At 41.4% G+C, this 25,852-nt stretch overlaps 1 protein-coding gene across 3 annotated transcripts in view; it reads right to left on the bottom strand.

Moving 5' to 3' along the window:
- The window catches only part of LOC133531169 (uncharacterized), a 28,518-nt gene extending 2,873 nt beyond the window's left edge, over positions 1–25,645 (bottom strand). The window contains exons 1-9 of one of the 3 annotated variants that reach the window (XM_061869303.1): positions 25,287–25,645; positions 24,890–24,961; positions 11,618–11,794; positions 7,812–7,912; positions 6,916–6,981; positions 6,418–6,490; positions 5,343–5,508; positions 4,235–4,346; positions 706–3,081 (exon numbers count right to left, since the gene is read on the bottom strand). In XM_061869303.1, the coding sequence (XP_061725287.1) occupies positions 706–3,081; positions 4,235–4,346; positions 5,343–5,508; positions 6,418–6,490; positions 6,916–6,981; positions 7,812–7,912; positions 11,618–11,794; positions 24,890–24,950 (3,132 nt within the window). In that variant the 5' untranslated portion in view covers positions 24,951–24,961; positions 25,287–25,645. The other 2 variants (XM_061869312.1, XM_061869319.1) reach the window with 2 other exon arrangements.
- Positions 25,646–25,852: the final 207 nt, after the last annotated feature.

The following is a 25,852-nucleotide window of genomic DNA, read 5'->3' as shown; positions in this document are numbered from 1 at the left end:
ATGTCATATCTTCAGCTAAGCTTTCAAAACTTTTCAGAAGATATTTTCTACTCTGTATATATTGCGGGGTGAAATCACAAATCCATTTTTTTCGAATTTCTAGGTTAGTTTAGAATTTCAAGATAACTAATTTATCCAACATATATATTATTGAATAACTGGCAAATTGCGTTGGATGTTTAAAAATAGATGGCGCTGCAGGGCGTTGTACTCTCCGCTGTGGCTATATATATATATATATATAGAAACCAACTACGGGTGGTTGCCGCTGCTCTTGTTAAGGCCAGATCACACCGGCTCCGTGTGCGTAGACGTGCATGTGTTCGTTTGTAATATGGAGATTTTTATAAAAGGGGACTCACTGCGTGACGTGTACAGCTTTTGTTTTTTAACACGTCGGTGGCAAACAAGCATACGGCCTGATATAAGTTGTCACCTTAGCCTATGGGCGCCTGCAACACCAGAGATATTACATGCGCGTTGCCGACCCTTTAAAAACTTGTACACTCGTTTTTAACCACTTTTCTAACATTTTAGCACCCGCACTCGTTGCACGTCTACACACACGCAGCCGGCTCGCTCTGGCCTTCAACGGAGCGGCATCTGACGTTTACGAGGCTGCATCTCCCTTAACCATTTTAGGAGAGGAAGCTTGTCGTCCGCCAGCTCGTCCTCCAGCAGCGCGTCAGTGTGGTCAGTACTCACGATGGCCACGACCTCGTGGTCGGGGATGGCGTGCTTGACGGCCATGTCGCGCAGCTCCTGGATGAGGTCCCGCACCGGCTTGTCGTCCGCCAGCTCGTCCTCCAGCAGCGCGTCAGTGTGGTCAGTACTCACGATGGCCACGACCTCGTGGTCGGGGATGGCGTGCTTGACGGCCATGTCGCGCAGCTCCTGGATGAGGTCCCGCACCGGCTTGTCGTCCGCCAGCTCGTCCTCCAGCACCGCGTCAGTGTGGTCAGTACTCACGATGGCCACGACCTCGTGGTCGGGGATGGCGTGCTTGACGGCCATGTCGCGCAGCTCCTGGATGAGGTCCCGCACCGGCTTGTCGTCCGCCAGCTCGTCCTCCAGCACCGCGTCAGTGTGGTCAGTACTCACGATGGCCACGACCTCGTGGTCGGGGATGGCGTGCTTGACGGCCATGTCGCGCAGCTCCTGGATGAGGTCCCGCACCGGCTTGTCGTCCGCCAGCTCGTCCTCCAGCACCGCGTCAGTGTGGTCAGTACTCACGATGGCCACGACCTCGTGGTCGGGGATGGCGTGCTTGACGGCCATGTCGCGCAGCTCCTGGATGAGGTCCCGCACCGGCTTGTCGTCCGCCAGCTCGTCCTCCAGCACCGCGTCAGTGTGGTCAGTACTCACGATGGCCACGACCTCGTGGTCGGGGATGGCGTGCTTGACGGCCATGTCGCGCAGCTCCTGGATGAGGTCCCGCACCGGCTTGTCGTCCGCCAGCTCGTCCTCCAGCACCGCGTCAGTGTGGTCAGTACTCACGATGGCCACGACCTCGTGGTCGGGGATGGCGTGCTTGACGGCCATGTCGCGCAGCTCCTGGATGAGGTCCCGCACCGGCTTGTCGTCCGCCAGCTCGTCCTCCAGCACCGCGTCAGTGTGGTCAGTACTCACGATGGCCACGACCTCGTGGTCGGGGATGGCGTGCTTGACGGCCATGTCGCGCAGCTCCTGGATGAGGTCCCGCACCGGCTTGTCGTCCGCCAGCTCGTCCTCCAGCACCGCGTCAGTGTGGTCAGTACTCACGATGGCCACGACCTCGTGGTCGGGGATGGCGTGCTTGACGGCCATGTCGCGCAGCTCCTGGATGAGGTCCCGCACCGGCTTGTCGTCCGCCAGCTCGTCCTCCAGCACCGCGTCAGTGTGGTCAGTACTCACGATGGCCACGACCTCGTGGTCGGGGATGGCGTGCTTGACGGCCATGTCGCGCAGCTCCTGGATGAGGTCCCGCACCGGCTTGTCGTCCGCCAGCTCGTCCTCCAGCACCGCGTCAGTGTGGTCAGTACTCACGATGGCCACGACCTCGTGGTCGGGGATGGCGTGCTTGACGGCCATGTCGCGCAGCTCCTGGATGAGGTCCCGCACCGGCTTGTCGTCCGCCAGCTCGTCCTCCAGCACCGCGTCAGTGTGGTCAGTACTCACGATGGCCACGACCTCGTGGTCGGGGATGGCGTGCTTGACGGCCATGTCGCGCAGCTCCTGGATGAGGTCCCGCACCGGCTTGTCGTCCGCCAGCTCGTCCTCCAGCACCGCGTCAGTGTGGTCAGTACTCACGATGGCCACGACCTCGTGGTCGGGGATGGCGTGCTTGACGGCCATGTCGCGCAGCTCCTGGATGAGGTCCCGCACCGGCTTGTCGTCCGCCAGCTCGTCCTCCAGCACCGCGTCAGTGTGGTCAGTACTCACGATGGCCACGACCTCGTGGTCGGGGATGGCGTGCTTGACGGCCATGTCGCGCAGCTCCTGGATGAGGTCCCGCACCGGCTTGTCGTCCGCCAGCTCGTCCTCCAGCACCGCGTCAGTGTGGTCAGTACTCACGATGGCCACGACCTCGTGGTCGGGGATGGCGTGCTTGACGGCCATGTCGCGCAGCTCCTGGATGAGGTCCCGCACCGGCTTGTCGTCCGCCAGCTCGTCCTCCAGCACCGCGTCAGTGTGGTCAGTACTCACGATGGCCACGACCTCGTGGTCGGGGATGGCGTGCTTGACGGCCATGTCGCGCAGCTCCTGGATGAGGTCCCGCACCGGCTTGTCGTCCGCCAGCTCGTCCTCCAGCACCGCGTCAGTGTGGTCAGTACTCACGATGGCCACGACCTCGTGGTCGGGGATGGCGTGCTTGACGGCCATGTCGCGCAGCTCCTGGATGAGGTCCCGCACCGGCTTGTCGTCCGCCAGCTCGTCCTCCAGCACCGCGTCAGTGTGGTCAGTACTCACGATGGCCACGACCTCGTGGTCGGGGATGGCGTGCTTGACGGCCATGTCGCGCAGCTCCTGGATGAGGTCCCGCACCGGCTTGTCGTCCGCCAGCTCGTCCTCCAGGGCCCGCGTCAGCTCCCGCCGCGCCTCCTGGAAAACAAACAGGTTCATTTTTCGTTATCAAGTCTGGCAGTGTGCCGATATTATTCGGGACGGAGGACAGTTGCATCAGACAAAAAACAGAGAATTTGACCGTTGAAGCACGTGGTGCTGTGCGACCTTGCTACATTAGGCGGTACCTAGATCAAACGCTAATGCCGCAGACTGGAAGCGGCACGCGGTAAATAAAAGCTTTGATTTGCCGCTCATCGCACCGCTTGCGTCCAATCCGTGACCTAACGTTCACAATCCAGTTACCACAAAACGTAAGGCAGTATCTTATACAGAAATGTACGTCTTCTTTGGTCTATTGAAGAGGGGAACTGGAGAGAGATTATATTTCAGATCAGATTGCCATGTCGACAAAGCAGTGAAGCGAGGAGGCTGTTCGCACCGCGTTTCGTGAAGGACTCACTGTACGCGCGCTCGCAGCTCACGCGACGCCGCTCAGACTCGTCATCGGGTTTCATCATTTCAGGACATTGTGGGGAATTTAGGTGAAGGTAAAGTTGATTAACTGGTTCTGAAGTAAGCTAGCTCATACCGTCAGCTAAAGCAGTATAGGTTGCTAAATGAAATAGCCTGCAGGTCATGGCGGCAGGGATATTATAGAACTGTCTTCGCTTGACAAAATCTGACTTCATAGCAACATCACAACGGACGACGGACGTAATAATAATACGTCGTTAATAATTAGCCATTGTGGCAGGGTCGAGGACAGGGACAACATGTAAATATTTTTCTGATCATACTGCTGTTGCTCTTCCTGAAGTGAGATAAGACATTGGTGACAATCTTGGATATTGCCAACCTTTGGTAATATTGCTAGCCCTTTGAAACGGGGCCGACGGGGAGGAAAAAAATAGGGAACAGGCTGAAAATCAGCGCTGGATATATATCACATATCTAGCACAGGCTGAGACTGGTACACATCGCCTTAACAATATGTTTAATGTTGTTTTTTCTCTTTATTAAAATTTGTTATGTTTAAGGAAAGATGTTTTCTAGTTTTGGCAATAGACTTTTTTACTTTACTGGTATGAAAGTTGTGAGTTGACTGTCGTTGCGTGCTATTGCATTAGTATGGAAGCTGTGCTGACTGTCGTGGCAGCCAGCAGGTATGTAGCCCAGTGTAGTACCGCACCTGCGAGGCCTGCGCGCGGTGCAGGCGCAGCAGCTCGGCCAGGCCGCGCGTGGCGAAGGCGGCCGCCAGCACCTCCTCCGTGCGCCGGTTCAGCGGCAGGAACTCCAGCAACCTGCCGAGTGCTACACGTTACTATTCCGTCGCACCACACACCACTACTTTGGGAAAGATTCGCTTAGGTATTTTGAGTACTGCCCGGCATTAAGCGTTCGCTACTTAGGCGAGTTCACGCAGAAGGAACTGCCTTGCGGGGAAACGAGGCAGACACGCGCGGGCACGATGCCTCGAGCGCGGCAATTTCGTTGCGAGGCGGCTGGTTCTGTGTGAACCTGACAATTGGCGAGCATGTATATGAATAGGCGGGTCCACACAGAGCGAGCGAGCGAGCACATATGTGCGAGGCAATTTCCTCACACACAAACCGGCCAGTGTAGACGTGCCTCGGCCGAGGCGGCGCGCTCGGGCGAGGAAAACGCACGCGCCGCCTCGGCCGAGGCACGTCTATACTGACCGGTTTGTGCGTGAGGAAATTGCCTCGCGCGTATGCTCGCTCTGTGTGGATCCAGCTAATGAAAAGACGAAACAATACGGTTATGCATTTTTCCATTTTAACCCTGAGAGCAGTTCTCTTAAGCAATTAAACTAATGGAATGTAGCGCCATTTATGATTCTGCCACAACGATGTGGAGAACCAGTACATGTCGCGGTAATCTCCCATGGCTTCATACAAATTTTACCTCATTGTAAAACCTGGTTTCATACCATGGGATCCATTTTGAACCATCACTGTAATTTACTTTATTTCTGAATCTCTTGACAGGATATTAAAAAGAAAAATTTTGACAATCTTTATTAATCAAATAATGCAATCAAATCAAATTTCTATATTTACTATTTCCAAGACTATTGCAGGCTGCATTGTTTTTCATTCCACCGTGACATAAAAAATATCAAATTCTTGCAGCAAATTCTACGCCTGACCGAGTCTGGTCGCTGGCGGTATATGAAAAGGGTATCTTTACCGTGCGCGTGCAACGCTGACATCGATCGTCATAATTTTTTATGCAGTCTCTTTATATTGTATGATATTAGTGTACAGAATACCAACCTGCCCTCGAGCTGGCCCTTCTTGAGCGCGGTGACGAGCGAGGCGGTGCCGCGCTCCTGCTTGACGCAGGCGAACACCTCCAGCACGAAGTCCAGCGCGAGGTTGTCCTTCACGATGTGCTCGTTCAGCATCACCAGCAGCACCGACGGCGGTACGCACCCGTTACCTGACCAAATAAACAATTTGCTTTATAGATTTTCTCAGTAACATTGAACGCCAAAAGGCAGATCCCCTACACAGAATGAGCCGCCTCGCGAGGAAATTGCCGCGCGAAGCAGCTCGCTGTGTGCCTCGCCCGAGGCACCTCTCCACCGACAGTTCGCTCTGTGTGGATCCGCGTAAAGACTTCAAATGAAGCGCGCGGCTACAGCGCAATATCAACCTTTGTGCATTTCGACAAGGTTCACGATGACGCGCGACGATTGGCGTGGCGTTCAAAGCGTTAAGACAGATTTAGAGCGAGTTGCACCATCCACAATCAACAGACAGATCAACGTCACTCGGCAGTGAACTATTAAACTTATATAATAAAATTTAGTAACATTATCGACAAAGACTTATGTGTAGTAAAATGACAACAGAATTTCTTGGAACCTAGCCAGCGTAAGTAGAGCTAAACAATCCCTAGGAAGTATGTTACATACGGCATGATAGCTTTACAATATTCAATATATATTGTGACGGATGGTACTAAAGATTCACTTATTAGTAAATATAATAATGTTGAGCGTACATAGTATGTAATACCAAAACTAAAGTTTGATGCCACATCACAACACACGCACATATTATTTCGCACATTCCGACACCGAGCAACGTAATACGCGTTGCCTGGCTCTAATTAGTGCATCTACTTTTAATAAAATGATAAAATCGTTCCATGAAAATAACAAGAGCATTTCTACCATATTTTATTTACGGAAACTATGCAATGACGAAAGAATTTTCCGAAATAAAGATAATATGTATAATTTTATATTGTTTACAATGCAAAGTTTTCACAGCACAATTTTCTCCACTTCATCACTTTGTTACAACAAGTTTTTAAGTTTAAAAAAGTAGTTCCAGTACATACCGATCCAGAGCGCGGTCATGCGGGCCAGCTTGATGCGCTGGGCCGGCTCGAAACCCTTCAAGTACACCAGCACCTGTTAACAACATACAATATAAGCTTCTAGCTATAGTAAATAATAGGCTTATATTTGAACTAAGACCCGCACGAGAAGCACACAAAAGTTTACGGAACAACCGACCTCGCGTAAAGAAATTCCCACGCGAAGCAGCTCAGTATGAAAATGGCTCATCCGAGACATCGCAACCGCGCGACGGACGAGGCATATCTAAACAGCCCAAGATGTTTCGCGCAACAATATCCTCGCGAGGCTGGTGGTTAAGTGTGGATGCACTTATTTGCGAACCATTTGCGCACTTCGAAATGCATATCAGCGATGCTTTTTCAAATAGCTGCGGATTCACCAGATCAGATGACTGCACTATTTATTGTTGTTGAAAACCATGTTAAATTATTTGTGAAAATTCGTGCAATTAATAAACTATGAACAATTTTATTTACCTTTTTCATCTCTTCCTCAAACATTTTCTCCAGATATTTGTATCGGCGCATCAGCTTCACAAATACCTTGAAACAAAAAAATAACGTTAACATAGGCACAAGTATGACAAACTTGTAGATTGTTATGAATTTCTTCAGAAGTAATTGAACGAGAAAGGGTTTCTCAACACTTGTGTTCAGGACTCTAGCCGTGTTTTTCATCATTTAAAAGAGTTTTTGGCAAAAATTTCATTTTTGGTACAAGCTTTTATCGCTGACTGTACTTTTCTTTCCACGAGTAACTAATACTCATCGAGACAATTCTATTCTAAAAACCCCAAACACAATTAGGTTACATTGTTTTATCACAAGAGTTCTTATGACCACCTCCTGTCTCCATCATCAGATCATCTCGATGGTACCATAATATTGCATTGTCACCCGACTTACATATGTATGCAAATTTTCAGCTTCATCGGAAACCGGGAAGTGGGTCAAATTTAACTTGCAAGATTTGATTACAGACAACGGAAAGGTGAAAGTAAATAAAAGCTTGTAAAAAAACGATCTTTAATTTCGAGTACCTAAAAAAGCTTAGTTGGGTACTTTTCCTCCTAACAGCGACAAAAACGTAACCACTCGACAAAAAGACGCCAAAGTTTTATCCTATCAAGTAAACCAGGTCCATCATATTCATATACGCCCGCAGCATAGGGTAAAGAACTATAAAAACTTCTTTCCACAATTTCTCGAGTGATCAAACAAGATTTACATTTTACTTGGAAAAGATCATCTCCCAGGGATTTAATCATGCTATGCTAGCCCAAAAAAACTATCAAGACCTTGTAATATTATTCCCTTTGCCGAGCCGATGTCGGGTCAGTGGGTGGGGAGGGGGAATATGTTATAAAAGTTACCTGTTCGAAATTGCGCATGGATTCCATGTCCTCACTGGCGTTGAAGATGCAAGTGTTCGTCTTGGGAGTCTCGCCGTCCATCGACACGCCACCGCCGGGCACTGACAACAAACATACATCATCAGTAAAATGTTGAGGGGTGCGGGAGAGGTGGTGGTGGGAAAGAGATGTCAGATATAACGAACGAGATGTGTTTATCGACACAGTTGTTCAGATCTCTAGCCAGTTGTTTCATCATTTGAACATGTTCTTATTATTCCGTGGGTACTCATTGTTCAACAAGTCAGTAAGAATAGAAAATACGAATGGGTGAGCAGTGTTGTCACATCTACCAACTTTTGGGTAGATCTACCTATTTTGCCTGCGTTCTACCTATCTACCTCCCTCGGCCTGAAATCTACCTATTTTTCAAAATGGTACAATTGTAAGTAATACATGTGACGGAACATTACTTAATTTCTACCGAATTTAGATTCGATGTAATGAAAACTTGCCAAAGAAACAGATTATACAAGCAGATTCATTACCTACAAACAATGGAAATCCTCATTTTTGTTTCGATTTCTTTAATAAACCTGTGTACTAACATCACAATATTAAAGACTAATAAATAATTTGAAAAATTTTATACACATTTTTAACCATAAAAATGTACTTGTTATTGAGTGGTACATCTACCTGTTTTTCGTTTTAAAACCACCCATTTCTACCTATTTTTGCACCCTGTTCTACCACTTCGGCAAAATTGTATGTGACAACACTGTGGGTGAGTCTTCATAGATGGCTGTATCTCTCATGTAGGGCCATAAGAGCACCTCTACAAATACAGTAAAGATAAAACTGACACGTAAATTAACCTTTATCATGGCAGAGCGACACAAGGGTACATGGCGGTCAGCCGGGCACGTAAGTAATCATTTTTCTCCGAAATTGACGGCAACGCCGACTTTGCTGGTTAAAAAATAGGTCGCGAAGTTTATGGTCAAAGAAAAATTAAAAAGTTAAAAACATTGCAGTCTCGATTTCAGGACTGCTATGTTTGCATAAAAATTCCATAATATTTGTAGAGTTCCAAACTTCTTAAAAAGTTGAAAGGGCCATATCAAATGAAGGCATAGCATTGCCTAACCTATGCCGCATAGGTCCATTAAACAGCCAAATTTTTTTTTTAAAGTCGGAGACGCAAATCTTTTCAATGGTTTTTATTTTTTGCTATGAAAATATATACGTAAGAACGTTGCTTCTGTAAAATTACTGTTATATTTATATTCCTTTCGCCATTCCGAGGGGTTAAACAACAACTTTTCCCTCTTGTAAAACAAATAAGTTTGGAAGTTTAGCGCATTAATTCAATTAGATGTAACATTAAAACTTTCATTTGCAGTGGTCAAAAACCGTGGACTCAAACCTCGGTCGTGCTATAAAAGGCAGAAAATCGATCTCGAAAACTTTTATTTATCAAATTAAGCCCAACCAAAAGGGATGTAAGAGGGAAGAATAGCTTTGCGATCCTAACGAAATAACGGTACTTTTGCTATGAGATTCCATTTCGGGAAAAAACGTGTCCACTAACTAAATATTAACAAATCAGTTTGATTTTAATTTCGATCGCTTCAGCATAATATGTGCTACGTTTATATGTATCGCTATTTGGTTTTTTTTTGCAATTTAAAAAAAAAAAAGGTAAACCTATAAACCTAGTTTTTCATTGTTCCAATGCTAAAAATCATGGAGAATGGAAAATAATTAGAAGTAGAAAAATATTTTATCTTTTTGTAATGAACGATCACGTGCTATAAGATCCCTCTTAAATCAACTTTCACAGGAACGATAATTCGACGCGAGAGGCATACCGCACGTATGCGCGCACGATGGGTTTATGTAGTCGCCATCAGATATATCGGAGCGGCCAAGGTGCTCACAAATATCTGAACACGACTCTATTGTCAAGGCGATAAGAGTGCCTGTTCAGATATATGTGAACACCTTGGACGCTCCGATATATCTGATGGCGACTGTACGTATCCATTTGCTAGATTGCAGGCTAGATTGCCCGATTGCTAGACACTGGCACAGTCTCCATATTCAATACAATACAATACAAATCCTCTTTATTGCACAACCTCTGAAAATAATATACATGGAAACACATAAAAAACATGAAGATAGAGGTAAACAACAGGCGGCCTTATCGCTACAGAGCGATCTCTTCCAGACAACCTTTAGGTAGTGGAGAACTGAAACTTAAATTAACTAATTAGGAGGTGCAAAAAAACTAAATAGCAAACTAAAATACCCTTAAAATTTAAGTCTACAACAGTAAGACAATACATATACATACACACTACTTACATAATTATATACCTACATATATACATATATACAATACTATATAATTCTTGCCAAAAGTGATAACCAGTAACGCGGACAGAAACACTAAGGAAGGGACAGATAATAGTCTTTAAGATGGGATTTGAAAACAGCAAGGGATTGAGCGCGTCTTATTTCGACAGGGACATATTCCTATATTTTATTTTTTATTTTTTATTGCAGTTATTTATAGTTTATAGTAAGCTTGACATTTTAATTTATTTTTGACTGCGCTTAACCTTGTCTATAAAATCCATATATTATTTTAATTTAATCAATGAAATGCTTAATCATGTAAATTTTAATGTCTAGTTTTTAAATCGATTTTAATTTTCGTTTTTATTTTAATTCTTTTTATAAATGTTATATGTATATGGATCAATGTTGTCTGCAATAAATTATTTTATTATTTATTATTATTTGTAACCTTGTCCATTCGGTATCGAATCATTATTCTGTGACATAGGAGCCTAACAAATCCGAGCATAAACCGAATTTAATCGGGCCCTGTTAATCTCGCACGGCTAGACGCGTTGGAATAGATAATTCCGTCTAGACAGCTCAGAAAGGTCACTCAAGTCACCTTATTAATAATACACGACTGAAAACTAAGTCTGGCGTGCATCTAGATTATATCTTATAAACAAAAGAAATATCTCGCGTAGCTTGCGCCAAGGTCAAATATATACAGGTGTTCTTTTTTTACAACCCGGTGTTTTTAAGGGTTCCGTATACTCGTAGTTTCGCCTTGTCCGTCTATCTATCTGTCCTCGGCTTTGCCATCAATACATAAATCATTCATGGCGACAAAACGGTAAAATAAAAGCTACAAAAAAATGTTTTTTATGGAGTAGTACCTTCTTGTCCGAAAAAAAAGCTGAATAAATACTTTCGATGTTTTTTGAGTTATTGGTAAAAGTCTTCCCTTCTTAGTATAAAAAACGTATAAAGCGCTGTGATGGTAATGATACTCCCTTTTGCTTCCAATGAAAATAATACTTTTCAACTTATTGTGATAGAAGGGTAACTACGGAACGCTACACTGAGCATGGCCCGACATGCTCTTGGCCGGTTATTTTAAAAACTATGCTTAGGTAGTTGAATGTGTAAGTCATACTGAACAACTTTCACTATGAGACCAAACACGAACTGGCGAAAAAAAGGCAGTTTCAGACATTTCGACTGAACAAATGTTTTTGTTTCAGCATTGATCTTGTAGTTTTTTTGTAAGGCGTCTAGGAACTTGTACGCCGCCTCGAGGCTAGTTGAGGTGGTGTAGTAGGATGGTGTACTCACGCAGCAAGCCGTCGGCGATGAGCACGTCGAAGATGACATCGCCATAGCGCCGGTAGTCGAGCTTGGAGCGGGCGTCGTCTAGGAACTCGTACGCCGACTCGAGGTCTAGTTGAGGTGGTGTAGCAGGATGGTGTACTCACGCAGCAAGCCGCCGGCGATGAGCACGTCGAAGATGACCTCGCCATAGCGCCGGTAGTCGAGCTTGGAGCCGGCGGCGTCTAGGAACTTGTACGCCGCCTCGAGGTCGCCGCCCGCGCGCTCAAGTCCCTGCACGAGCGCGTCGCGGAACCCGTTCGGGTCGTACTTCTCTTTCTCATCTGTGGGACAATATATTAAAGAAATATCAGTATAGGTGTAAAAAATATTATGCTCAAAGCCAACTAACGGTGGATTTAACGATATATTTATGTCCTAAATTGTACAGTCGTCTATATCATATAGCAGCTAAGAACCCTGATCACCTCTGAAATCTTAACCCCAGATTTTAAAGAGCTTTTGTATTAATACTAATGTTTAGATCATATTTTTTTCGGCGATAAATGATAGTCGACTATTTGCATAAACAGCATTAATACAAAACTAGCTCCAATTTAATATGCTTGTACTTATGCTTATTAATATGCTTTAACCTAGAGTTTATTGTAGTACTCTACTACTAACATTGCCTGAAAAAAATATATTGAGTTTCTTTGTTCTCTTTTCAATTTTTCTAACAATTAAAAATAAAAATTAAATTAAATGAAATTAAATTAAATTAATTAATAAGGGAAACTAAGCCGGGGGAAATATAAAAGCGATACCCTAAACTCAGGTAGGAACTAAACAATGGTTTTTGTTCTTATCTATGCGCGCTATGATCCATTGTCAATGCCATTTAATGTTAGTCGAGAATCGAGATAAAGCGTTACATAAGGCAGATGAACACCAAAAACGATGATTTCGATTCGTCAAAGTTATTGGTACACTTGTGCCTTATCGTGAACGTTCTCAATACTGTATGGAAAACGTTGTCAAGGAATATTGTATGAACTGTAGAAAAATCGTAAAAATATAGGAATACGTAGCGTAAATCCACATTTTCACTGTGTAATCATGTTTTTATAATAATATAGAAGAATATCACTCGCGGAGGAATCACGAACAAACAATAATTTAAAAAAAAAAACTCATTCTCGTTTTTAAGTAAACAGAAACAAACACCATTGTGATATTTATCATCAATGCCATTTCGATAACAAATATCGAAGAATCAATAAGAATAGTAATTATATCTAAAGCGGGAAGTAATCGCGCAAATACAAGATGTTGCTAACTGGTTGTCGCCATATGGCAATGACATGTTGTAAGCGTACCACATGTGTGGGCTACGTTAGTCATCATGTGGTAGAAATTTCTAGATGATTTGAGGTATGCTTTTATAAATGAAGGCTGATATTTATTTAAGTATAACGTCAAATATTCATAATATTTAAGCGGATATACGAGAACACTCGACAAGTCAAATATATGAGTCGTGATTGGAAAAGTGATCTTCCGCCTGGCGATTGGCACTACGTCGTGAAACATGTTTGTATAGGTTTACTACCTATACTATACTAAGCGCCCCTTTTTACCGAATAACTCGTGTGGAAGCACAATATTAATGTAAAATATGTGAACAATCTTTTAATTTTGTAAATAAAAGAAGAAAAATCTGGAAGAAGATTGCTGGGACTGTCTGTCAGCCATTGCAATAAATGTGATTGTTGCCAAAATGATAACATTGATAACTTAACCGTGACATCAATCCGATATTTATCAGTAACTTCATGTTATTTGCGTAGGCAAGTCGCTTAAACGCTTACTCAACATGAATCACTATTGGCAACGGTACGACAATCTATATTACATTCCACGCCCCGTTACTAATTCGCCTTCGATTATTCGATCCGTATTTGACAAGCCAATATTCTTACTTCTAGTGATCAATTATTGAAAGGTAAGGGATCTAGATGAAATACTATTGCCTAATGTCATGAATCGTTCTACATTCATTTAACTCGAAGTGGGCAATTGGAGTAACAGTGATGGCCCTATTTGCCACGTTTGATCGGCCAATTAGACGCCAATTCTGTATATTGATGAACTAGAAAAGTGTCCAAGTTCATTGAACAATGAAAGAAAACTTTATATAGGACTTATGTGCGAAACATACCTGTATTGTTAATAGAATAGAATTTGACGCCGTATACTCTCTACTACCTCAAGGTTAGATTGATTGTAATTTTATCTATTCAATGTAGGCAGTCGTTAGGCATTGGCATGACATAAAACCCAGAACCCGCTACAATTCAATCGAAGTTACGCTCTCGTTCTAAAACGACTTAAATTAACTGAAACTTGGAATTGACATTTACTTAATATACAAATCTCATACGTCTCGTCTAGGTGTGTGTGACTGTAAGTCACGAGTACACTAAGTGTAATGCATGAGTGGACGCTCGAAGCGGAGCGTTCGGCGGGGCGTGCAGCGTGGCGTCGGGCTCACAAGTGATGTGAGCAGCGTGCACTAAGGCCGCTCCTATACGCTTGCATTTGTTTAACATGTATGCCACACGCCCAACTCATTAATCAAAACAAATTAATCATGCCTCTATCTCTTTAATGTTCTAGGAAGTGTACTAAGCCTTAAGAGTAATGCAAATTGACCTTCATCGCGTTTGAATTAAGTAGCCATCGGGATGTATGGTATTTTAATTAGCATAGCATACTTAGGTGTCAAATGGGAAAATATTGTGTAGGTAAGCAAATAGATGATTTTGCACGTATTTCTGCTAGTTGTGGAGCCATGATCCTGAAGAAAGGCCAGGTCAAGAGCACCCTAAACCGGCGAGCGTGTATGAGGAATGTCATGAAAGTGAAGGAAGCGAAAGAGGTATGTCAGGATCGTAGCAAGTCGAAATTCGTGGTCTCTGCCTACCCCTCCGGGAAGTAGGCGTGATTATATGTATGTATGCATGTATGATAACAAATACTATTTGCGATTTTCAACAGAAGAACCCTCAAATTAAGGCTTGATATTTTTTACCGCGTCGTGACAATCAAAATCAAACAACATCCTGCCATAAGTTTTTATTAAAAAAAAAAAGTTTTATCGTTTTCAATTAATTTTAGCTATATATAGCGCATTAAAATAAAAAGAAGTACTTTTAAACCATAAGGTATTTGAACAACTCCTATAGTATTTATCATTTCAATTCTACATTACAGTCGCCATCAGATATATCGGAGCGGCCAACGTGCTCACAAATATCTGAACACGCCTCTATTGTCGAGGCGTTAATCAAGGGAATTAAGTCTGAACACGCACTCTAACGCCTCGACAATAGAGGCGTGTCCAGATATTTTTGAGCACCTCGGCCGGTCCGATATATCTGATGGCGACTGTACAACGTAAATAAAACTTTTCTCAGTTCCCTTGACTTAATTGCAATGTCAATTGCCCACACAGCCACTGACACACATTCGCCACTATCAAGGGAGTGACACACATTCGACGCGTTCGCTATCAATACGGTGCAGTTATCTCCAGTGCAATGCGTGCGTGTGATAACACTCACTTTCTAATTAGCCTGTTTTCACGCAGTGTTAATGATCGATGCGACGCTTGTGTGCATAATTGTTTTATCTGAACGTTTAATACGTAATAGCCGGGTCAACACAGAGCGAGCATACGCGCGAGGCAATTTCCTCACGCACAAACCGGCCAGTGTAGACTTGCCGCGGCCGAGGCGGCGCGCTCGGGCGAGGAAAACGCACGCGCCGCCTCGGCCGAGGCACGTCTACACTGGCCGGTTTGTGCGTGAGGAAATTGCGTCGCACGTACGTGCTCGCTCGCTCGCTCTGTGTGGACCGGCCTAATGACTTTAAATTCATAGATTAGCTGCGAGTCTACGGTGGTCGTGTTTTTATCCTGTGTTCATTTTGGCCATGACTTTTTTAAGGTCTAAAGTACTAGTGATGTACGAGATGATATAGATAGACAATAAAAATACGACTATGATATGACATCCGTACTGTAGTATAAAAAGTAAAAAAAAAATTGTACATTTCGATGCTAGTGCGGAAAGTATGTCATTACTTCACGAGTACCGAGATATGACATTTCCGCACGTGTATCGAACGACGTTTTTTAATACAGCTGCGAAAAAATAAGAAAAACAACAAGTACTTTTATGCATGTTCTATAAGACAGAAAGAATTGTAAATATAAAATATTATACTATTATTACCTAAGTACCGTTATTTACGATTATATATGTATCTTATATTTGAATTGTATGAAAAAAAATATCGAATGCTGCCTTTGGAAACATAAAACATTCTTGCAGTAAGAAAAAACGCCTCTGCATTGACAGCCGTTTCGGCAGATATTCCGTTCCATTCAGACAACTTATTAAAAGCAGTTTTTCAATATTCAATATTAAAAAATAAAAGTGTTATGATGAAGAGGTAAGTAATAAAATATGAAATATGCATATATTTATTATTCTTACATTAGCAGTAGGCTTTTATGTTGATTACGACTTTTACAGGAAACTAACATTAACACTTATCAATAAGTAGTCATGAATTGGAACAGGCGGAAAAGTAAAAAGCACTAGTTCGCGAAATCCAACTTTCCGCACGCTAAACAGCTACGTAAAGTAGCACTTTTTGAGCAACTGTATTAAAAAAACTATTTACTACTATAGATGGAATCTAAGTCTAAGTAATGAATGCGCTTTAAGTAAGGACAAAGTAGAGTATAATCTTAAGTTTTTACAAATCTATCCATGTACATGACGCTAAAGTGAAATATTATTTAAATTTTGAAGGTTAACTGGAAAGATAACTTTTAATCTGACATGAACATGTGTATGCAACTTGATGCCTTGTGTACAATGCATAAGATCGCATATTGATTATGTCAGCACGCGTCTATCTCCAGACGAGAACCTACAGATAATAATTCAGGAAATAAGTCTCGTAAACTTACTAGCACTTATAATATCGCTGTATAAGTTATCTACAATAGTAAACCAAGATAAAGTACGTAAATCTACTTGGTCATAAGAATTCTTTATAATTTGAAATAGCAGAATAAGATATTGAGCTAATCTCAAGGTAAAATGATCAAGAATAAATAATAATGGACAGGAAGGAAGGAAATACTAACACACAGGAAATTATGACCTAAATAAAAAAATAACCTTTCTGACATCCTGTTAATGTAGGTATTACGGCACAGTCGCAATCAGATTTTTTTTTTAATTTATTGAATTAACAAACAAGTTACAGTCTAGAATTTAATACAAGACCCATCGTAGGCAAAACCTTAAGCAGGGTTGTGTGCCGATGGGGAGTTCAGAGAAAAAATACCAATACATATATTAATGTCTTATATCTAATTTAAAAAAAGTAGAGGTTTCTTAGTATAAGTAGCTTGTGTCGTTATATTTTAATACCATACCATTTAAGTACTTTACACGAACATCTTCTGGCAAATCATTTAATATTTTAGGTAATGTATATGTATACAGCCTAGTGCCATATATGTTATTATATTTGGGTTTACAAAATTTATTTTGTCTCTGTAGACTTCTTAGTTTTGTACATCTTTTGTTTACTTTTAGTTTAGTAACATAGTGATATTCTTCAGTTAGTATGGCTAGTTTACACTTATTTTGAACCATTAGATATATCGGAGCAGCCGACGTGCTCACAAATATCAGAACACGCCTCTATTTTCAACGTGTTCAGCTATTTATGGTCACCTCGGCCGCTCCGATATATCTGATGGAGACTGTACATCTTTTTTGGAATAAGTGTTTATTTAATTGGACTGTCGTGTCTTCTACCTTATGATCATATAACCAAAGGCGTCATCTCAGTTTTTAAACAAATTACAAATATTTGTAATACCTGATACCTATTCATCCCACAGCTGAGCAATGACCTCTCATCTTATTGTTTAGCAGATTTTACTGGTAATTTTTACTATCAGTTCACAGCAGTTTTCCTTAAGTGTTTCTTCAAGATTAAGCATACTGAGCAACTTTTACTAACGGGTAGTTTCATAACCAAATGTCGACGAACCCTATAGGACAGCCATTTGCGATCTTAGGATGTTGCTACCTACAGTAAAGTTCACCTCGCAGTTCAGTTAAACGTGGAAAAACAGCCTAATAATAAAGTGACATCAGCATTCGGTATAACGGTCGGCTAACGGTCCCGCGACCCGCTTGCCAAACTTACTGCAATCATCGCTTCATATCCAATGAGAAAACACTGCTCGTTCCATTCCATTTTCAACTTTATTAGTAAAGGGTAAGGGCGGTTTTAAGATGTGTAGAGAGTTAATAATGAGTCTATTATAGCGATCATGTGCATTTTTTATAGGGAATGTGGACGGTTAAACTCTGTTTTTATATCGGGGACTAAAATGACAGTCGGATTTTATAACTTACCATCCAGCCTATTTTATTTCATAATTGTATTTAAAGAACTTATTTCTCAAAAGAAATTTTACATTTCACTTAATGACAAACAAAAATAATAACTAATTAGACTAAGACTTATTTGTCACAATAATTAATAGTAGCACACTGCAGGTAGCACTATAAAAGTCCAGAGACTTACACTTAAAATACAGAACAAGTTCATTTTAGAGAATAAGTAACACAAATACATATTAAAAACAGTACCCCTAGTGTAAATAAATTCGATTTCGAAACGTGACGTACGCGTTTGCGTTTAGTCAAGAGCGCGCCAAGCGGGACGTTTCGGAAACTCAAAATCCTATACAAAATGAGACTTAACGCAAACGCGTTAGTCACGTTATGATGTCGATTAAATTTACACTAGGGGTACAGAACGATCCTAATTACCTACACTTTAAGTTCAATTTGGTACGGTAATTTATCAGTCAGTACAAAACTATTGGGTAATCGCACTATCATCTTTGCATCTGGAATATAGGTACCACAGTTTACCATTTGAAAATAAGAATTCCTCTTTTTATGACATGCTTTTATGCGATGAATGATAAAATAGAAATTTAAGGGCCAACATGAAATGAAACTATTAGAAAGGAAATTGTTAGTTCAGATTACAGGCAAATTTTAAATATATTGGACCTTCAATATATAAAAAAATGATATAGACAAAAAAAAACAATATTTTATAAAATGTAACATACAACTCTTAACCTCTCGTGTGTATTAAAGATGACTGAAAATCTTTATTTTTATCGAGAACGCTATTTTCTGGTCTATTCGCCGCGACGGAGGTTTAAACTCACGATTTTTGATCACCAACACATACGAAAGGTAAAGCTAGCCAGCCAACAAACAAGCATACTTTCACCGCTTTTCGTTTCCTTTGATGTCATACTGTACCCCTAGTGTAACTTTGATCGACATCATAACGTGACGAACGCGTTTGCGTTAAGTCTCATTTTGTATAGGATTTTGAGGTTCCAAAACGTCCCGCTTGGCGCGCTCTTTCGAAATCCAATACAAAATGAGACTAAACGCAAACGCGTTCGTCACGTTATGATGTCGATCAAAGTTACACTAGGGGTACAGTATGACATCAAAGGAAACGAAAAGCGGTGAAAGTATGCTTGTTTGTTGGCTGGCTAGCTTTTAGCGTACGTCACGTTTGGAAATCGAATTTATTTACACTAGGGGTACTGATCCCGCTGAAAAAACAACCCGCTAAGCAATTAGAACGGTGTCCTCTAAACTTCATAAGGAACCCACGGAAAGGAAACGGAAGAGACGAAGTCCTGGCCGTGGCCTTTGGCTCAAAAATTTTATAGTAAAGAAAGAAGAATAGTTAATGAAAATAGATATTTTCAATTTATGAATACAGTAAGTAGGTACAACTGTTATTTGAAGCCTTTAGCCTTATTTTGCCAGGTGCTCCAAATCGGAAATCACGAAAAAAAATTTGTCTGTTTAATTTCTATGGAAAAGCCATTTTATTCAACGATTGATTCCGGGGTCGGTTCCCTTAGTAAGTTGTTCAGTGTGGCCTGTATACGATCGCAAAATTTGGCTAAGCGTTGAAAAACCCCGTACTGCAATGCACCTGTCCTATGAATTTAAAACTGTGGAGCGGACCGCGGTGGGGCGACAAGAATCGCGCCACGAAGACGGCCCGCGCAGTTGCACCTGTCCTATGATTTTTAACTGTGGAGCGGGCCGCGGTGGGGCGACAAGAGTCGCGCCACGAAGACTGCCCGCGCAGTTGCACCTGTCCTATGATTTTAAACTGTGGAGCGGGCCGCGGTGGGGCGACAAGAGTCGCGCCACGAAGACGGCCCGCGCAGTTGCACCTGTCCTATGATTTTAAACTGTGGATCGGGCCGCGGTGGGTCGACAAGAGTCCCGCCACGAAGACGGCCCGCGCAGTTGCACCTGTCCTATGATTTTAAACTGTGGATCGGGCCGCGGTGGGTCGACAAGAGTCGCGCCACGAGGACGGCCCGCGCAATTGCACCTGTCCTATGATTTTAAACTATGGAGCGGGCCGCGGTGGGGCAACAAGAGTCGCGCCACGAAGACGGCCCGCGCAGTTGCACCTGTCCTATGATTTTAAACTGTGGAGCGGGCCGCGGTGGGGCGACAAGAGTCGCGCCACGAAGACGGCCCGCGCAGTTACTGTCGCACATTCCGACACCGAGCAGCGCAGTGCGCGCGGCCTGGCTCTAATTAGTGCACATTTATTATTATTTATTGATGACCGGTCAATTCCATTTGCTAGTAGCTCGCCCAGAACTAAGGGCCCACATTCCACCTCAACCAGGGGCCCATTTCTCGAACGGTATTAGGCCGGCGCCCCACTGCAGCGCACGCTATGTACACGACCCACGTTCCTATACAAAATTTCGTGGGCTTGCCCACGGTTTGTATTAAAACGTGGGCCGTGGATGTAGCGTGCGTAGCAGTGGGGCGCCGGCCTAAGTCTAATATAGACGCAACTCCTTCGCCAGGCCCCCTTTACGCGCGCAATTCGGACACTTAATCGAGTAGCGATCGAGTTAGATTTGTTTCTTTGTTCTTTGAGCGAATTCACAAGGGCCACGCTGTATGTATTGTGTTACTGTAGTTAGTAATACTTAATCTATGTACGGTATACCTATGTAATTATTTGATTTTGTGTGTCAAATTCCATACTGTCGAATTAGGATATCCTGTAACGATGGTTGTGTGTATGTAATAAAAAAAAAAAAAAAAAGACTTCAAAGTTCGTGGACTAATAATATTAGTCTAATACCGTTCGACCAATGGGCCTCAGAGCATTCATATAATATAATGGGCCCTTTCTCGAACGATATTAGTCTAATATTATTAGTGTTGCCATGGCCCACACGATTAACCCATACCCACTGGATTTCACAGTTCGTCGACTAATAATATTAATCTAATACCATTCGAGAAATGGGCCCCAGAGCATTACTTATATGTAATTTCCAATGAAGAAGCGAAGGTAGCTTTCAAAGGTTTTTACAGACTGCGCCAACATAGGTTTTAACTTTGACCTGTTCCTAGTTTTGCCAAAGCCGTAAAATTGTAAAAAAAAAACCCTGTATTCGTAGGATTGACAAGTCAAAGGAGAAACCTATGATGCCGACATCTTAATTCCTAATTCACTCAAAATATTTGTCGTACACTTTATTCCCAATTTCATGAAAACTGATTAAAGAATACTCAATATAATTACTGTTTCACAAATCCATCACGTCTAGTTTTTTTTTTTATACCTAACCTTGGTTTTAGTCTAAATTAAGCTATAAATTGACGTAAGGCACGTGTCAATGTGTCCTACGTTTCAATTAATTGTAATACAATCAATGCGTTGACGTCATTGTTTGTATTTTATTTACATCGCGCGTAGGTATGCCCCAATTATGCTGTCTAGTTTCTCATGTATGTGCAGAATCCGGTCTGAATTGGTACTGCCACGTACTAACAATGCAATAATAACTTAATGACATGCCAACTGCAATCTAGAGCAGTGAAAACGATTTATTATAATGGAGATAAATAAATATTATAGGGACATTCTTACACAAATTGACTAATTCCCACGGTAAGCTCAAGAAGGCTTGTGTTGTGGGACTTGTGGGTACTCAGACGATATATATCAGGGGTGGCCAACTTGATTAGACCAAAGATCTCCTGTTTATTAACGAAACCCTGTGCGATCTACCAATTACATACTTCTTGAAACCTTAAATGAAACTGGTCTACGTATTTATATTTTTTTGCCTTGCCACGATCGACTGGACTAACAGTCGCGATCGACCCGACCTGTTGGCCACCCCTGAATATATAATAGAAAATATTTGATACATAGAAAACACCCATGACTCAGGAACAAATATCTGTCTTCATCACACGAATAAATGCCCTTACCGGGATTCGAACCCAGGACCATTGGCTTCATAGGCAGGGTCACTACCCACTAGGCCAGTTTACGGATAATTCCATAAAGAAGGTATTCTTTTGGCTTCAAAGAGATGGTACGAAAAGCGGTATGTAATAAAGAAAAAAAGGCAATTGTGCTAATTTATGATGATGAAGGTCCCTATGAGAGTATTGACACTTCCTTTACTTTTTTGGTTGGATAGTTCAAAAAATAATGAAAGAAATATATTTTTACCGTATTTTATTTCCATATAAGTTTTTGGCATAATTTTAATTTTAGGTACAAGCTTTTGTCACACTGTACCTGGACTGGACCATGGGCAACTAATACTCATCAAGAGAATTCTTATTTAAAACCCCAAACACAATTAAATTGTGTTGTTTCATCACAGAGTTCCTATGGCCACCTCCTGTCTCCATCATCAGATCAGCTCTATGGTACCATAATATTGCATTGTCACCCGACTTAGATATGTATGCAAATTTTCAGTTGGATATCAGGAAGTGGTTAAAAACGGTTTGCAAGATTTGAAAACAAAATTAGTTACATACAAACATTTCAAGTTAAAATAGCTTGTAAAAATGAATCATCGGTACCACCATTCGATGCGAGAGGCAGGGATCGGAACCGGTTTTTTTGCAAAAACATCGAAATAACCATATATTTCGGTTTATTTTATACTCAAAATGTAGGACTCAGTTGTGTTTTTAGATAACGACTTCGTATTCTTAGATTGCCCGATTAGGAATGAAATAATTAACAAAGAACGAAAAAATACAGTTTTCGTTCCCATACAAAAAATACCGGTTTCCGATCCCTGGCGAGAGGTATAGAAATATAACAGATAATTGTGACAAAAATTTAGGACACACCTACTTGTCTGTCAATAATCTGCTAACTGTACATGACTGTACCTAATCGGACGTGCTAAATCTTAACCTTGGCCATATTGATGGCGAGATAGTGAACTGAGAGCATCAGTACAGTCCGTGTCATTGTGGATAACATGCAGATTTGGCAAATCTAACCTCTGATAACATGGCATTACAAGACAAGGCACGCGTCTTCATGAATGACACGATATATATGTTGATAACAGCATTCTTTTTGTTTAAATCAGTTCAAATAGTAAGTCATGTAATACTAAATTTTGAGACATGATACAAATTATAGGGGTGTTTATTTTAAAATAGGTAAGTTGTCAGATTTACTGGTTATTAGATAATTCCAAAGAGACTCGCAAATAAATTGTTATAAAACTTTGGAGTTCAAAGTCCAAGTGGCATACTTTTACATAATTAACCAATTTAACTATCCCAAGGCCATATCTAGTTTATCTATGTTCCCATAAAGTAATATATACATTTTAAGAAGCATCATTTTCTTAAATTAGAAGTATATAGAAAACATTAAGATTCAGTCTTTGACGACTATAAATTTCACCAACTGGCTGGTGATGACTAACAAAAATTTGCATGAACTGTTTCGCCAAATTAAGTTAAAACTCATGATGATTCGGAAAACCCACATATCAAATATAAAACTATATAGGATTAGTTAAGTTTTAGTTTAGGTTTAGTTGTAGTTTCAATTGACAATTTGTAAAAGTGTGTAATTACTATGATTTGAAAAATATGATAATAAAGTATATTGGAAACATATGTGACATTATCTATGAAAAGGGACCTTATTGTCGATGGCGCTTAAAACGCCGCACTGCGTAAAGGGAGCATCGTTGATAACGGCGTAAGCGCCACCGACAATAAGGTCCCTTTTCACAGATAACGTCACATATGTACATTTTAGTATTCTCTTGTCAAGCAATAATGTTCTAAATGTATTAAATACTTATGGTGAATAAAATGCTGCTGATTTTAACATGAAGTACAAGCAGAAGGAAACATTTAAAGTAATTAATATGTCTCAACAATAATGTTATACTAAGTTTATATTACTCGGTATCTGTCTGTACCTATGAAATGTTGTTCATAAATGTACGCTATAACTTCTTAATAATTAAATTTAGTTGTGATAACCAATAAGCATTATTAACACAACTGATTTTTCCTGATAATTTCCTAAATAGAGCCAATAAATAAACAAATAGTTGTCAAACAAATTAACGAGATGACATCCTTGGACATCAATACATGTTCACGAGAAGTGCCAGAGAAACTCAATGTCACGGCTGTTAATGTCAACAAGTGTTATGTAATGTTGTGAAGCTTGGGATAAACTATCTTTTAGGCGTTTTTTGACATCAATATAGAAAGGAAGCATTAAAATGACTTAAAATTACTCCGTATTTATCCTTTCATTCAAGTATGATATGGTTTCTTCCGAAGATTCACCGAAAATTCACAAATTCCCAATAATTCATACCTTACATGTGAAAGATTTAAAATGGAATGGGGGTCACATTTTTCCTGAGTTAAATTTTATCAAAAACAGACTAGTAATTTAGCCTTAAGGTTGTTCTGATTACTCATAAAATGTGTTCTTAAATATAGAATTTCAACAATATCTTATCAATAATACCTATAGCACGAATTATAGGCCTAAATGAAACAGGCTAACAATAACAATGTAATTTTCCTTCTTTTAACTTCGGCATAAAGAGGAACTCATTTGATTCCTGGTATAAGTTTTTCAGAGTTATTTATCATTTTTAAGCAATACAAGCATTGAGTCATGTTATTTGGAACAAGTAAAGAAGTATCACAATGAATCATTTGGTCGTGCACTTTTTATAACAAGTAATTGTGTTTTCGTTGCAAAATAACAACGAAAATTTGATGAAATTCCTGATAGTTTCATGTTTTAGGACACAAATCATTATTACAACAAGTACTAGAACTGCTATAAACTGTTGACAAGTCAATTGTTAATGCCATCATTATCAATCAATAATTGCCATTTTTGAGAGAAAAATAAGAATACATTCAAAAACTTACCTCTTTTTCTGGTCTTGATCCGTTGACCCGATAATACTGGTTTTTCTACCTTCTGACTCATACAATTTATTGCTGAAACAGAAACACACGTGGCAATTAGTGGCGCGAGGGAAAGGCAGCGGGCTCGCGGACTAGGGGTCATCGTCCGCCGTGCCGCACCATTCAGAAATCTCACTCATAATTTACACCCCCGACACCCCAGCGCTCATGGCGGAGCCCCTCGCGCTCTACTTACTACTCTGAACACGGAAACTGCCAAGAAATCACACCACGACGCCTTTGACCCCAGTTACGCGACCCGATATCACTCAAGTCCTTATGACTCAGCGAAAGTCTCGTGATACACCCCAATCGAACAAAGCACCGAGTAGATAGTTATGTGTGCACTGATACTTACGTAGTGACAGGTTATGTAGGAGCCTTCTACTCCTTTTGCGAGTTGTCTCGGACTGCGCCTGTTCAGAAAAGAAAGAAACGCTGCGACGGGCTCTATTCCCTAGAGTGGTAGAGACAACGTGTATGGAGGCGCCGGATATCCGTTAATATTCTGCTGTGATCGATTCAAATCTGCGCTAAACAAATTTCGACCAATAACCTAAATATAATGTTCTAGTAGAGTGTACAACGATTTAGTTTAAAAAAATATATAATTCTACACGCGATGAGTAGAAAATAAAATTTGCAAATTATAGTTCAACCACGATCGAACGTTTACGTAGAACAAATTAAAAGAAACCACAAGTCACAATATATTAGCCCAATCTAGGCCTAATAAGTATTACTTTATTTTACAAGATCACACAGTAAATTTGATTGAATTTGTAACAGTAAATTACAAAAACATGTATGAACGGAAAATATTTGACTAAAAATGGCAGAACCAACAAAATACCATAAACAGGCTATAAAGCTAAAGTTTGTTTTAAAGCTGAGATGACACGCTAACATTTTTATCAAACTTGC

This window comes from Cydia pomonella, chromosome 2, assembly GCF_033807575.1.
Source record: "Cydia pomonella isolate Wapato2018A chromosome 2, ilCydPomo1, whole genome shotgun sequence".
Classification (NCBI taxonomy): domain Eukaryota; kingdom Metazoa; phylum Arthropoda; class Insecta; order Lepidoptera; family Tortricidae; genus Cydia; species Cydia pomonella.
Note: the sequence above shows the minus strand (reverse complement) of the source record. Positions and strands in the feature narration are given on the sequence as shown.